We start from the raw sequence: 14,613 nt of genomic DNA on the forward strand, positions 1-14,613 counted from the left end.
CCCCGTTAAACCAATTCGTCTATCACAGTAGTCCCACTGTGGGAATTTTTTAGCCTTACGGGTGGCATGGAAGACATGCATGTTTGAAATTTTATTAATGGTCATGTAATAAAGTTATAATAAATTAATACAACAACCAGGAAAAAACAATGCAGCATTTAAGGTACTTTGCTACAACAAATGACGAAACATGTGTGCAACATGCAACAATCCATGTAAACTTAAAGCTACACTATGCATGTTACACATAGAAAATTGATACATTGTAGTACAACTAACCGCAATAAAGTCTCATAAAAACCAATAGTTTATTCCACCGTCCATTCTTCTTCCAAGATTTTGAACGAGATTACAAGGCCATTGGTGTCCACTTCTAGAGAAAGGTTGGGGGGGGGGGGGAAGAAGCAATCTCCATTGCCCACTAGGGTTCCAAAACCCTGAGGATCAGGCTCCTCCTCGTTGTTGCACATGATCAACGCCTTGTGCTAATAAGAACCGGATGATTGCCAAAGATAATGACATCATTTGTGCCCACATTGATGAATCACCATAGAGGGATGTGCTTTATTTTGGGAATCAACCAATCAAACATAGCAAGAGTTGAAGCTAGTAAAAAATATTTACTGATTTTCGATTAAATCCCACATTTCCTTTTGTGGGATGCCTCAACAACATGATTTTTGTAAAATATAGGGTGGTAAAGTGATTGAAGATGTTGAATTTCCTAGTTAAGCGGAGTGCATTCTTAGAACTTATTTAGGTCACCTAATTTATTTTCTCCTTTAAAGGCTGCCTAAGCCGGTCTTGTTGTGGTTGCCGAGTGGCTGACCCGTCTCCTCGAATCCTCCGCCGTTGGCGCTATATAAAGCATCCCCTTCGCCATCTTCTTCCCGTCTTTCCCAACGAGCCTATTTTTCTCTTCGCCTTCCCTATACGAACCCCTCGATGCTCGACATCGGTTCTCTCACCGGTGATCCGGAAGAGGGGGTATAGGGGCCGACATATCTTGACTTCTTTATATTTGATTTGTCCATGTGGAAGTTGCCGGTATGGGAATTTCTCCCCCCCCTATATTATTTTCTTCTCGTGTCGATGTCAGTAATTTATCTTCCACCTCTACTACCAGTCGCAATACCAACAGAGGTTTGCTTACACAACGAAGACTTGATCTCCCCTTCACTTGCAAAGAAAAGATATTCCCCAGATCTATTTGCAAAAAGAGGAGGGTAGACATGAGTTCAACAACAATCCCATTCATAGTATACAACAAGCTTCCGCACAAGTGATTTCTCTCGGGAACAGGTTGAATCGGCGTATCCACAAGTTTCCATGGCTGGAGGAGCGAAGCATATGCCCAATCCCAGGTGAGTTCACCCTGTTACCTCTCTAGAACTAACCACATACTTCTGTCGAAAGGAAAGATCTAGGGACCATGACGTAATTCCTTAATTCTTAGAGACCCTTCTGAACATTTTACCCTATATTTTCTGACGTGCCTTTTTGTCCTCTATATACTGAACTTATCCATTATATAGGACCCCCAAAAAAGGAACTTTTCCATTGGCATTTTTGGTAACCGAAGCTTATCCCCTGCAGATTTTGGCCATATCTTTACCTTTACGTAGAGGCATTAATTTCATAGTAAAACATTCATCGGCATTAACTGAATCATCATATCAGAAGAGAAAAGCCAATGAACACACGCATGGTTATCATCTCGATCGCTCTTTTGAGCTGGATGTACACAGGTGTATATCCGCGCGCGAGGAACCCCTGCGGCATCCATGGCGTATCTACGTTCCTTGCATGCGATGGAGCTCCTTTCCACGTCCTTGTGCGCCTAATCCGCAGGTATCTTCCAAAACTGCAGCAAAACCGAAAGCTACGCACAGACAAAGTAAGTTAATAATACGGATAGATGCATCTTCCCCGCGCGCAAGAAAGAGTAAGCTTGCACACTACCTCACTCCTGAGCTGGTCTGCGAGTGAGGCGATGGGGTTCTCCATGTGATCGATGGATCGAGGACGACGATCGGGATGCCGTGTATCCGCCGAGCCGCGCGCGCGCGTGCGCGCTCTCTCCCCCTTGCGCACCCTGGCTTGTCTCGTAGCCGCAACAAACCTCCGTGGACGCATCCATGCGCCCCCTCGCGCGCGGCGTGCCAGAGGGCCGGAGCTAGCTACCCGCTGGCCTTTTTGTACCCCCGCCCTCGATCGCCATTGCCATCCGCGAGCGAGAGCGAGCAAGAGAGAGGGTTTGGATCGAGAACGTGAGCTAGGTAGCCATGGATGGAGCCCTCGAGCTGGCGCTGTTCCACGGGCAGGATCGCAGCCTGTTCCACCGGCTGGTGCGGGACCTGTCTCAGGACGCCGAGAGCATGCGGTGGGTGATGGCGTTCTGGCTCTGGCTCGAATCGGCGGGGCACCACAACTTCATCCACCGCGTCTCCGCGATGCCAGGCCCCGTCGTGCGGCGCTTCGTCGAAGAGGCGCTCGCCTGCCTCGCGCGCCTCGCCGGCCGGAAGCTGGCCGGCGCCGGCGAGCTCCTTCCCTGCACGAACGCGCTCCTGGCCGAGCGCATCGAGAATGTGAGCTACTTCGACGAGCGCCGCGGCGAGGTCGCGCCCAGCGTCAGGTCCCTGTACAAGAACATCTGCCGCGTCGTCTTCAACGACGCCTGCCTCGCCGACGACGCCGTCTTCCTGCCGAGGACCGCCACCACTAACAGAGTCGGTGGCAGTGGCACCTCCGCGCCGCGCGCCGTCGGCACGCCCGTGGTGGCCGCGTTCGCCGGTACCGCCCCAGTGGTCCGCAACCGCAACACGGCGGCGGTGTCTTTCTCCCAGCTGAACGCGATGGCAGCACCGTGGTGCCCTATCCCTATCCGTGCGGCGGCGTATGAGCAGCAGCAGCAGCAGCCGCAGCAGGAGGCCATCAGCCCCATACCGGAGGAGTTCCGCTCGCTCTTCATCACCTTCTCCCGAGGCTACCCCATCAGCAAGGAGGACATCGAGGAGTTCTTCAACGCGTAAGCTCGCTATCTCTGGCGGCTACTAGTGCAACATCTTTAGCTTCTCTCTGCAACATAAGTTTGTGTAGGATGGATCATATATATGTGCGCGCGTGCGTGGATGGATGGATGCAGGATTCACGGGCCGTGCGTGGAGGCAGTGATGGTGGAGAGGGCGCCATCGGGGCAGATGCCGGTGTACGGGAGGGTGGTGCTGCGCAGCCCGGACATGATCCCGCTGCTGCTCGGCGGCCAGCAGACGGCCAAGTACATTATCAAGGGCAAGCACCTCTGGGCCAGGATCTTCGTGCCCACCGCTAGGCACCCGACCATCTCTGCTTGAACGCTTCATCTATGCATATGTATGCCACATGCATGCAGGCTAGCCTAAAGGCATCGAATAAGCTGCATGGGGCTGCATGGCGGCATTGTCGTGTCACTCGCTTACTTAATTAGCTACCTATATACTCGATCGAACCTACCTACATATATACTCGATCGAACCAGAGAGTTGAGGGTTGAGATGTGTGTCCAGAACTCGCACTCTGTCTAATTATATGGAATAATATGTGTGTTTACTTCCGTGTCATATATATGCTTGTTCTTTTCTGATGAAATATGCTTCATCATTTAATTATGTATGTACCATATACTGCTTCCTTAGAAGGTGGTGCTTCTTGTGTTTGATCGGAAGCTTTTTTTTATATAGATATATTTGTAACCGTTGCAACATGTTATGTCATCTAGACATCTAGTGTTCTCAGGAGCTGGACATGCCTCAGAACAGTGAGGGTTACAGAAACATCTGAAGTTCAGAGTCTGCCTATGAATTGGATCAGAAACTTCTCAGGCCCTGGTTTCAGATAGCGGGAACTATTTCCCAATCCTGTGAAATTTCTATTCCTGGCAAGATTTCTGCGTTCCTGCGCTGCTTAACAAACAATTCAGTAGCCTATACTTACCACAGAGGATGTTTCCAATTACAGAATAGTACAAAGTCCCTATGTATGGAAATACCCATTCCATTTCTAAACGGATATCTTCCAGGGTAGTATTGTGGAAACATTTCATGGTATGCGGCAAATTGATACAAATGAGTGAATGACCACGTCAACATCTAGCTATTGCTCCAGTTTCACCCACGTAATCCAGTACATTCAGCGCCGCCTCAATAGAGTTTTAGCTTAGGCTGCTTACAGTTTTGATGACGTGGTGAAGCTCTGTTCAGCATGCCCCTTGGAAAAACTCTGCTTGGCATGTTTGCCTGGTAGCCAGGGAGTGAGCGCATCGACTAGCCTCTTGATGTCATCCGAGGAATGAGAAGCGCTCAGAGTTATTCGCAACCTGCAAGAAATTCGTGACAGTTAATATTGGTTGAAAGTTGAAATAGAGTCTCATTCACAGTATTTATCAATGCAGGATTATCAAGATAGGATTAATCTGCAACCTGCATGAGTTGGGTGGTACTGTGGGCGGTCGAATTGGTGTAACATGAAATCCAGATCTCAGCATATGCCTGCAGTTTCAAATGAAATTCATCAGGAATATAAATTTACCGAGGCTACCACCAAATAAATATGGACGGAGGAGAGAACCTGCCAGCCCTAAGTGCTGCTTCTTCACTTCCAACTACTATGGATATTATGGGACTAGTTATATCAAGTTTCGTCAAAGAGGCAAAATACTGCACGTGCCTCCAGACCAATGTTCTCCGCCATTGTTCCTTCCTTGAGACATGGAGGGCCGCTGGAACCAGAAACATCACGGATATTAAACAGATATATGCTAGTTCCTTGTAGCGAAAATGCAAGTTCCTGATGCTGTAGGTTCTAAGCTGGTAGGAGTGTTCTATTCAGTTATCATTCTTACTACCATTGTGAAAGTATACCAGAACAGCACTTTTAAGTATCACCCGATAAAAAAGGGAAGATGAAATCTTGATAGAAGTAAATATTGGACATTCAGCTCAATATACTGAAGGACAAGACAATGACAGACTATCAGTGTGCAATATTCTTTTTTAGAGGGGGCCTGTCACATAGGTGGTAAGTTACGAATATTACCATGAACAGAGGCAACTACTGGCACGGGTAAAGCAGTTGAAAATATGAATGAACGACCTCGCGATTGAATTAACCTCTTCCATCGAGTGCTGCTCAATAGATTGCAAATTATTAGTTATTAGCCTGCAAGCTATCAAGATATCATATCAACCAAAGTGCAGTGGAGTCATGCAGTGTTGAATGCTGATATTCCTGTGTTCAGTACCATACATATCAGTGTTGCATATGCGCATAACAAGTATCCCCAGCTCATTGAATTTATAAGCATGAGGCGCTACAGTTCAAATTTGTCATAACTAACTTAGATGGCATGTCCCAGAACCTTCAGAATCACATTATGTGACCTAGTATTTCTTTTTACTCAAATCAGTAGTTCAATGTCACGAACTCATCAGATTGGCAGCCTGTACCAAAAGCATGCGCATTCATGACTTAGCAAATTGCATGAAAGCAACAACCTGATCAAAGTATATGTTTCCACATTCATATTGGCCTTGATGATCATATTTCTGTGCATATATGTGCAATAAGAATTAAGTCAAATATCTCATGCATTCCTTTAAGGTTTTACATGGAGACCGACATGTTCATTTCCAGAGTCTAATATGCATTATCAGAAGCCCTTTCCTTGGAATATATATTACTAAAGAGTAGATTACCTGCATGCTACAAACCCACCCAGGCAGCCGGCAGCCTTGCTTAAGGTACCAACACTTATGTCGATTTCATTCTCACAATCAAACAGCTCGGGTGCACCACCACCATTATCACCACAAACAAGTGTTCCATGTGCCTTTGTGGAAAATTGCAACAAAATCAATTACTAACAAAGTCTACCAAGATTTATTTTAGGGGAGATAAAGTTACTAACATCATCGATGACCAATAGAAATCCATACTTCCTGCGTAATTCCACAAGTTGAGGTAATGGAGCAAAATCACCATCCATGCTGAACAAGCTGCATAGTACCAACAAAAAGAGCTTCTGAATTTGGTTCTCTGTCATTATACATACACAAGCATGTGCTACTACTGAATACTGGACACAAACATAAATACTTCTTGAATGATGATATTTATTTTGAGAAAAAAACTTGCCTATCAGTGACAACAACTTTCTTTTCCATTGAGCACCTGGACCTGCAAGGATAACCATACTGTATTTTTAGCCAACTCGGTTAATGGTTGCATCTGGCATATTATGACTGGGAAATGAAAAACATACAGGAGGAAATCGAGATGGGACATGTCACAGTGCTTGTAGACAAACGCTACAGCTTCTTGCTGTCGCTCAACAAGGCGAATCCCATCGATGATCGAAGCATGGTTCAGAGCATCTGAAAAGATAGCAATCCTCTCATCCCCTGTGGGTTTTCTCCCAACCGCCAAAAGAGAGCTGATACTTCCCAGAGCAGTCATCACTGCCATATTGGCAGAAAATCCGGTGGGGCATAGAAGGCAATCCTGCAAAAAATTCTCTACAGTGAGGGTGCAAAACTTGTGAAATTATGGCAATATGAACTCGGAATACTACGGTACCACACCTCTTTTTTCTTCAACTCTGCCAGCGATTCCTCCACCAGTTTGTGATAGGAAGTGTAGCCGCATATCAGCGCGGAGCCTCTCGGGCCCATGCCGTACTCTTGAGCTGCCTAGCCAATATGCCCAATCGTCAGCTGAATCACAAACTCATCAATTTGGGGTGCTCGATAGATTGCACACCTTTGCTGCAGCCTCACGGATTGCTGGATGCGAGCTGAGACCCATGTAATCATTGCCGGAGAAAAGAATCAGCTTCTCGCCCAGCTCCTCTTCTTGGCCAATAGCCTCGCCACCTAAATCAAACGTGCACATGAACAAGCCATGTAGTGAGCACTACCAGTAAATCTCCAAATTATAATATAATTGGAAACAATAATCACAAACAAACTCTTGATGCTTTTTCTTTCTTTTTGCAAACCATATCCTACTAACAACTAAGAACGGGGCAGTCACACGGCAAGGCAGCAAGCGATACACAACAAGAGTTAAGCAGAATTTGTCTTGGTATTACTGCGAGGAGGGAGGAAGGAAGACACAGAGAAAGATTAAGCTGTTGACGCTGCTGCGGACCTTCGGCGAGCCACTGGTGGAGCGTGGCGCGGTCGAGGCGGATCTCGACGCCGGCGCGGTCCCACGGGCCGGGGCCTGGGAAGGTCTCCGGCGTCGCGGGCGGCGGTGAGAGCGAAATGGGGCGCGTGGCGCGCAGGAGGCTCCTGGACGCCAGCCCGGCGAGCGCGGCGTCCACGAGCGCGTCCCACTGCGCCATTCCGTCGAACAGGCCGCCGCTGGTGGGGCGGAGAGGACGAGACGCGGATACGGGGAAGGCTCACGTCACGTGACAGAGCCGTTGGCCCACCTGTCGGCGACCGATAGGCGAGGCGGCCCAGCTAACGGGTCGCCCAAGTTAACAACGGCCTGGAACTCCGTTGGGCCTATTTAGCTCAAGAAACAAAGATTGTAAAAAGCAGTCAAGCCGCCTCCCTCGAGCACTGAACTCTCCGGCGACTCGAGCGCTCCTCTCGCCGACGGACGGTGGTTCGGCGCGGCGGTTGATCCCGTCGAGGTGCGGCTCCCGATTCCTCTCCCTTCTTCACTTCCGATCTCAAATCCGAAGTCCCCCCGTTTGCTAGCTTGATTTGGTAGCCTTTTTTATGCTTGATTTATCTAACTTATTATTTGTCACACGAGTTTTGCCGGATCCGTCGATGATGCTTGCGTGTGTGTTTAGTGGCGTTTAATAGTTCATGCCATGCTTATGGTCTATATGCTACCGTCATACTCTCCGTCGACCCCTGCAATAGAACAAGCTGTGGTAGTATGCTTTTTTTTTCTTATAAATATGGGAGAAGGAGAACTGTGAGTCTGTGACTGTCCTTTCCGGCAAATATGTGATTTCTTTTTCTAGCCGCGGGGTTGAAATCTGAGAATGTTTCTTGTCTCTGGTCACTGGGTTTGCACTAATTTGTTTTGGGATGACCTGCATCTACCTGCTGTTGTTCTTGTAGTTCAGACTTCAGAAGAACTGTTATTTTCTGAAATCTCTAAGTTTGTATGGAAATTTTAACAGAATTGTGCATAAATACAGACAGATGTTGCACTACTTGTAATTATTTGTTTATATGAGTGTGCATGCTTCTCAATGTTTTTATTGCTCCAGTTGTTATCTTCTTCTCATCTTACTTTACTGTGTGGAGATATAGTATGTCTTTGATGTAATTGTTTTTACATAAAGGAGGATGGAATCCTGGCCTTGGCGTATTGCAGTGAATGCAGCCTATTTTGTTAAAAAGAGTAATTACAATTATTCGTAGCTTCCCACAGGAGATTTTTTTCGAAAATGGGCACTTTATTACTTGCGCAATAGACCCGGCCTCTGCATAACTAAGATGCACACAGCCGCATACAAATTCGTTACAAAACCAGAAAGGTGTTCAAATGGATAAGTAAGGTTCAAAAGACAGAAAAAAAGCCTAGCTAGGAGGATCTAGCCGAAGGTCACGCTGTCACCCATGTTGGGAGAAAATATCCCTCGCCGTATCCTCCAACCGTGAAGACACCTCCGTAAAGAGGTCCCGGTGCTCGACACACTGCAACGGTATCCATGAGCGGAGCAAAGCTGTGCATCGGTAGATGACCTGCAAAAAAGAAGAAGAAATATTATTGAAAATCTTGTCATTTCTACATAGCCATAGCGACCAGATAATTGCAATCGCTCCCATCCTAATAAGACGTTTAAACCTAACATCCACACCATTGAGCCAGTTACCAAATAAATTGACAACACTACGTGGTGGGTATAAGGTAGACCCTATTTGGACGGCTGACCATATAGACCTAGCTAACTTACATTGGAAGAATAAGTGGTTAATTGTCTCGTCTTGATGACAGAAGACACACTTTTTACTTCCATGCCAGTTGCGTTTGGCAAGATTATCTTTAGTAAGGATTACCCCCGACGAAGATACCATGCAAAGATTTTTGTTCTCAGCGGTATCTTCATCTTCCAAATCTTTGAATTATTATCGACCGGGAGTTCTGGCTGAATTAAAGCATTGTACATGGAAGCCACAGGAGATAAAACAACATTACACAATTTGCAATCTCTCACAAGCATCACACAACCTATTGCGGAATCGCAATCCGTAACGGGTAATCAAGCCCTGATTTCTTTTCCAAGAAAACGCAAAGGACCTTTGCGTTTCTTTTCATTGAATACATAGAGTTTGGGTTACAATCCTCCTAGGAGGAGAATACATGAAGGCGGATAGCAAACTAATGTACACCCCATGTCATTGGCAACACAACACCTAGGCCTGTAGCGCCGGCTTTGACCCATTACCTTGCCTCTTCTTTGAGAGCTGCACGTCTGCACCCATTAGCCAAATAATTCCTTACTCAGTCCACTGCAATAAGGACAACATACAGAGCCAGTTAGTACCTTATGAATAACCTGCAAAAAAAAATCCATATCATCCTAGGGAAATAAAAAAGTACCAACATATAATTCTAACCCCTATCAAAACTTGCGCTTTTAGTGGTCTAGCCAGGCCCTCTACTAATTCCCAAATATATCAGAAACGCTGTGTCAATCAATAGCAGCATACATCAATATTACCGGAATTCAAGTTATCAGACTCCCTCTAGTTATCCAACAAGGTCATCCATTCTCCGAACTCAAGTAAATGCCTGAAAGAAATGTTTATCAGATGGCATGTAGTACGTGGTTCATTTATTTTTCCGTATGTAGGGGTTGCTTTTGCATAATGTTGTACTGACTTTTAGGCCTATAGGTAAAGATGCAAGTTTTGACCAAAAGAGACTTTCTCCTCAAGTTCAGATTTAGATGGAAAATTTATGGCAAATTTTGTTTGAGTTTTCCACGTGTGGTTTTGCTTGTGGTTCCGGTACTCTAGTTCTGTTACTCATAGATCTCACTATCCATTAGCTTGTTATCTGTGTGTGAAAACGCTAAATTCCAAGCAGATTGCACCCTATAATTAGTTCAAAAGTAAATTTTCATTCTTGTTACATGGAAGATACGATTTACTCCTGAATTAATTAAAATTAAATCCAGAAGCTTGCCCTTTGACACCTTTTTTTCATCATTGATCAGGAATATGTCATCAAATCCTGATGCAGGCAAGAGTCGTGCGCGCAGAGATCGTTTGCTCAAGATCCAATCAGATGTTCAAAAGTGTTGGGAGGAGAGCAAAGTTTTTCAGGCTGAACCTGGCAGTAAACTTCCGGATCCTGGTGAAAAGTTCTTTGGCAACTTCCCGTATCCTTACATGAATGGCTTACTACATTTGGGCCATGCTTTCTCGTTGTCCAAGCTTGAGTTTGGTGCTGCATACCACAGACTCCGTGGCTCAAATGTACTTATGCCATTTGCGTTCCACTGTACTGGGATGCCAATCAAGGCTTCAGCTGATAAGCTTGCCAGGGAGATTCAACAGTACGGAAACCCTCCAGTGTTTCCTACAGCAGAGGATGCTTCAAGCGCTGAAGTGGTGGCAGATGATAGCGTGGCTGAGGAAGCAGCTGCTGTTGCCCCAGGTAAATATAAGAGCAAGAAATCTAAGGCTGCTGCAAAGACTGGTATGCAGAAGTTCCAGTGGGAGATCATGAGGGGCTTTGGCCTGTCAGATGAAGAAATTGCCAAATTTCAAGATCCTTATCACTGGTTGACCTACTTCCCTCCATTGGCAAAGAAAGACCTTAAGGCTTTTGGCCTAGGTTGTGATTGGAGGCGTTCATTCATAACCACGGACATGAATCCTTTCTATGATGCTTTTGTTCGGTGGCAGATGAGAAAGCTGAAGAAAATGGGCAAAGTTGTTAAGGCCATGAGGTGCACTATCTACTCCCCATTGGATGGACAACCTTGCGCTGATCATGATAGGGCAACAGGTGAAGGTGTACTTCCACAAGAATATGTGCTGATTAAAATGGAGGTGATCCCTCCTTTTCCTCCCAAGTTGAAAGTCTTGGAAGGAAAAAATGTTTACTTGGCAGCAGCTACATTGAGACCAGAGACAATGTATGGGCAGACAAATTGTTGGGTATTGCCTGATGGAAACTATGGGGCTTTTGAGGTCAATGACACCGATGTCTTCATTCTGACAGCAAGGTCTGCTCTTAATCTTGCATATCAGAACCTATCCAGGGTTCCAGAAAAGCCAACCTGTTTAGCTGCACTTTCTGGCAACGATCTGATTGGTTTGCCATTGAAGTCTCCTCTTTCCTTCAATGAAATCATATATGCCCTTCCCATGCTCACTATCTTAACAGATAAAGGTACTGGCATTGTAACTAGTGTTCCAAGTGATTCTCCAGATGATTTCATGGCACTGCAAGCTTTAGTCACAAAGTCAGCACTGAGAGCGAAATTTGGAGTCAAAGACGAGTGGGTTCTTCCATTTAAAATTATACCAATAATCAGCATTCCTGGATTTGGAGATAAGTCAGCTGAGAAGGTATGTGCTGATCTGATGATTAAGAGCCAAAATGATAAGGAGAAGCTTGCTGAAGCAAAAAGGATGACATATCTTAAAGGATTTACAGATGGAGTGATGATTGTAGGCGAGTACAATGGCAGAAAGGTTCAAGATGCAAAGCCACTGATTAAGAAGAAGCTTTTGGAAGAAGGCTCTGCTGTTTTGTATAGTGAGCCTGAGAAGAAAGTTATGTCGAGATCTGGCGATGAGTGTATCGTTGCTCTCACAGATCAGTGGTACATAACTTATGGAGAAACTGAATGGAAGGAGAAGGCAGCCAAATGTTTGAAGAACATGAATACATTTTCAGCTGAAACTCGTAATGGTTTCGAACACACATTGGGCTGGCTGGACCAATGGGCATGTTCACGTTCTTTTGGCCTAGGTACTCGCATTCCATGGGATGAGCAGTTCCTTGTAGAATCTCTTTCTGATTCAACCCTATACATGGCCTATTACACGATTGCACATATTCTTCAAAATGGTGACATGTATGGAAAAGAAATATCTTCTGTTAGGCCAGAGCAGATGACAGATGAGGTATGGGATTATGTTTTCTGTGATGGTCCAGAACCCAAAAGCGACATCCCTCCTGCCCTGTTGAGCAGAATGAAGCAAGAATTTCAGTACTGGTACCCATTGGATATCCGGGTATCTGGCAAGGAGCTTATTCAGAACCATCTGACGTTCAGCATTTATAATCATACAGCGCTTCTTCCAGAGCATCACTGGCCTCGTGGCTTTCGTTGCAACGGACATCTTATGCTCAACTCTGAGAAGATGTCCAAGTCCACAGGGAACTTCCAAACTCTTGCACAGGCCATCGAAGAGTTCTCTTCAGACGCCACGAGGTTTGCACTTGCTGATGCCGGTGATGGCATGGACGATGCAAACTTTGTCTCTGAGACTGCAAAGTCTGCCATCTTGAGGCTTACAAAAGAAATTACATGGATGGAAGAGGTTATAGATTCTCAATCTTCTCTGAGAGATGATGGTCCTCCCTCTACTTATGCTGATCGTGTATTTTCCAATGAGATCAACATTGCCGTGAAAGAAACTGAGAAGAGCTACAACGCCTTCATGTTCAGAGATGCCCTGAAGTCTGGGTTCTATGACCTGCAACTGGCAAGAGACGAGTACAGGCTCTCGTGTGGAGCGGCAGGCATGAACCGTGATTTATTGGGTCGGTTTATGGAAGTCCAGACCACGCTGATCACCCCGATTTGTCCACACTATGCCGAGCATGTGTGGCGGAATATCTTAAAGAAAGAAGGTTTCGCAATAAAGGCTGGCTGGCCTGTCGCAGGCACTCCTGATCCTACTCTAAGAATCGCAAACAAGTATCTACAGGACTCCATAGTTTTGATGAGGAAGCTGCTCCAGAAGCAAGGATCTGGCTCCAAGAAACCCAAGAAGGGCGCTGCACCATCTCCATCGGCAGAGAACAAGCTCACTGTTGGTCTGATCTATGTCAACGAGCACTACGACGGATGGAAAGAGCAATGCCTGAGGGTGCTTCAGTCAAACTATGATGCCCAAACACGTACGTTTGCCCCCGACGAGGATATCAACGAAGCGCTGAGCAGCTGCTTCATCGAACACGAAGCGGACTTCAAACAGGTCCAGAAGCTCTGCATGCCTTTCGTCAAGTTCAAGAAAGACGAAGCGAGGACCGTCGGCCCCGAGGCTTTGGATTTGAAGCTCCCCTTCGGCGAAATGGACGTGCTCGAGGAGAACCTGGAGCTGATCAAGAGGCAGCTGGGCCTAGAGCACGCGGAGGTTCTGTCGGCGTTGGATGGGGCTGCTCTTGCCCTGGCTGGGCCGCATGTTTCCGTGCTGAACAAGAACCCGCCTTCCCCTGGGGAGCCCGTTGCGATATTCATGAGCAGGCAGGAGTTTGGAGGCCAGAACTAGGCTCAGCCGCCCACACCTGGTTTCGTGCTCTGAAGTAACAACAGCTCACCTTAGAGAACCTCTGATCGTTTTCTGAAGACCAGTTGTGCTATCCCCTGTTAGCGATAGTGGTGTATATCACAGGGAATATTGATTTGACATATCTTAATATCTTATGTTTATAGTTTTATCGGTTGTGTAATCTTGAAATAACTATATGTTTTATCCCATGTCAATACTAGAGAAAGAATAGGTTGATGTCTGATAGTGTTTCCGAGTTTAATGGTGTTGCAGCAGCTAGGTAAGGTAAGGTTATCCAAAGCAGTGTTAACCTTGACGACAGTGGCGCATATCACAGGGCATGTGAATTTAGGTTTATTTGTGTAAATCTTGAAAACTCGGTTTTGTCTGATGTCAATATTACAAATGGAGTCAGTTGATGCGTGACAAGAGTTCCTGAGACTGAGATGCCCTTGTACTAGCCAGGTGATCCTTACTAGCAACTGCAATTATAAGCTCTCCTGTGTGTACAATTCTCGATACATCTCTGGGTGTGTGTTTGTGAAGGTACTGCTAAGAGCAATTCCAATAGTATAGCTAACTGTTGGCTATAACAAGATGTCATATCATTTGTAGTCATCATATAGCTAACATGTACAATAGTTGGCTATAAGAATGTAGTACTTTACTAATATATGGCACCTTCACTCTCATGAGGTGCTTCAGGAAGCACGTCATGAGAATTGTGCTATTGTAGCAGCTACCTCCCTTCTCTCTCCTCTTCTCTCTCCTCCAACTCATCTAAAATATATTATTTAATGTCTTATAGTCAGCTGACTGGACTCTATTGTACTTGCTCTAAAGCAACTAGCTGCATGGCAGCCCCGCTGTTTTCCACTAGGGCGTCGAACTATTATAGCAGTTCGATTGAAGTTTTGGTTTCTGTTGCCATAAACCCGTCGTACTTATTTGCTATGGCAGCATACAGTGTTCGCCAGAGCGAGCACACAGCTTGGAGATTGACTGAATGGTCGAATTGTGCATGCTCCCAATTGATGAACCGTTTGTCAGGACAACAGTTTGTCCCAGCTCCAGCTGAGAAACCGGT

General features: G+C 45.9%; 3 protein-coding genes across 4 annotated transcripts in view; 2 read left to right on the forward strand and 1 right to left on the reverse strand.

Annotated features, from left to right (window-relative positions):
- The window catches only part of LOC124706230 (8-amino-7-oxononanoate synthase), an 11,941-nt gene extending 4,560 nt beyond the window's left edge, over window positions 1–7,381 (reverse strand). The window contains exons 1-11 of one of the 2 annotated variants that reach the window (XM_047237879.1): window positions 7,186–7,381; window positions 6,796–6,908; window positions 6,618–6,725; window positions 6,299–6,537; window positions 6,172–6,213; window positions 5,945–6,032; window positions 5,733–5,866; window positions 5,074–5,162; window positions 4,606–4,756; window positions 4,458–4,526; window positions 3,868–4,354 (exon numbers count right to left, since the gene is read on the reverse strand). In XM_047237879.1, the coding sequence (XP_047093835.1) occupies window positions 4,204–4,354; window positions 4,458–4,526; window positions 4,606–4,756; window positions 5,074–5,162; window positions 5,733–5,866; window positions 5,945–6,032; window positions 6,172–6,213; window positions 6,299–6,537; window positions 6,618–6,725; window positions 6,796–6,908; window positions 7,186–7,381 (1,380 nt within the window). In that variant the 3' untranslated portion in view covers window positions 3,868–4,203. Of the gene's footprint in view, window positions 1–3,867; window positions 4,355–4,457; window positions 4,527–4,605; window positions 4,757–5,073; window positions 5,163–5,732; window positions 5,867–5,944; window positions 6,033–6,171; window positions 6,214–6,298; window positions 6,538–6,617; window positions 6,726–6,795; window positions 6,909–7,185 lie in introns of those variants that run through there. The other variant, XM_047237877.1, reaches the window with a different exon arrangement.
- On the forward strand, window positions 2,286–3,353 carry LOC124707668. The gene is made up of 2 exons (XM_047239330.1): window positions 2,286–3,028; window positions 3,146–3,353. The coding sequence occupies exons 1-2, from the start codon at window positions 2,286–2,288 to the stop codon at window positions 3,351–3,353; spliced, it is 951 nt and encodes a 316-aa protein (XP_047095286.1).
- A 219-nt stretch (window positions 7,382–7,600) lies between the features above and the next one.
- On the forward strand, window positions 7,601–13,659 carry LOC124706231 (leucine--tRNA ligase, cytoplasmic-like). Its single transcript, XM_047237881.1, has 2 exons — window positions 7,601–7,678; window positions 10,229–13,659. The coding sequence occupies exon 2, from the start codon at window positions 10,233–10,235 to the stop codon at window positions 13,524–13,526; it is 3,294 nt and encodes a 1,097-aa protein (XP_047093837.1). The 5' UTR covers window positions 7,601–7,678; window positions 10,229–10,232; the 3' UTR covers window positions 13,527–13,659.
- The last annotated feature ends 954 nt before the right edge of the window (window positions 13,660–14,613 follow it).

This window comes from Lolium rigidum, chromosome 4 (genome assembly GCF_022539505.1).
Source record: "Lolium rigidum isolate FL_2022 chromosome 4, APGP_CSIRO_Lrig_0.1, whole genome shotgun sequence".
NCBI classification, from domain to species: Eukaryota; Viridiplantae; Streptophyta; class Magnoliopsida; order Poales; family Poaceae; genus Lolium; species Lolium rigidum.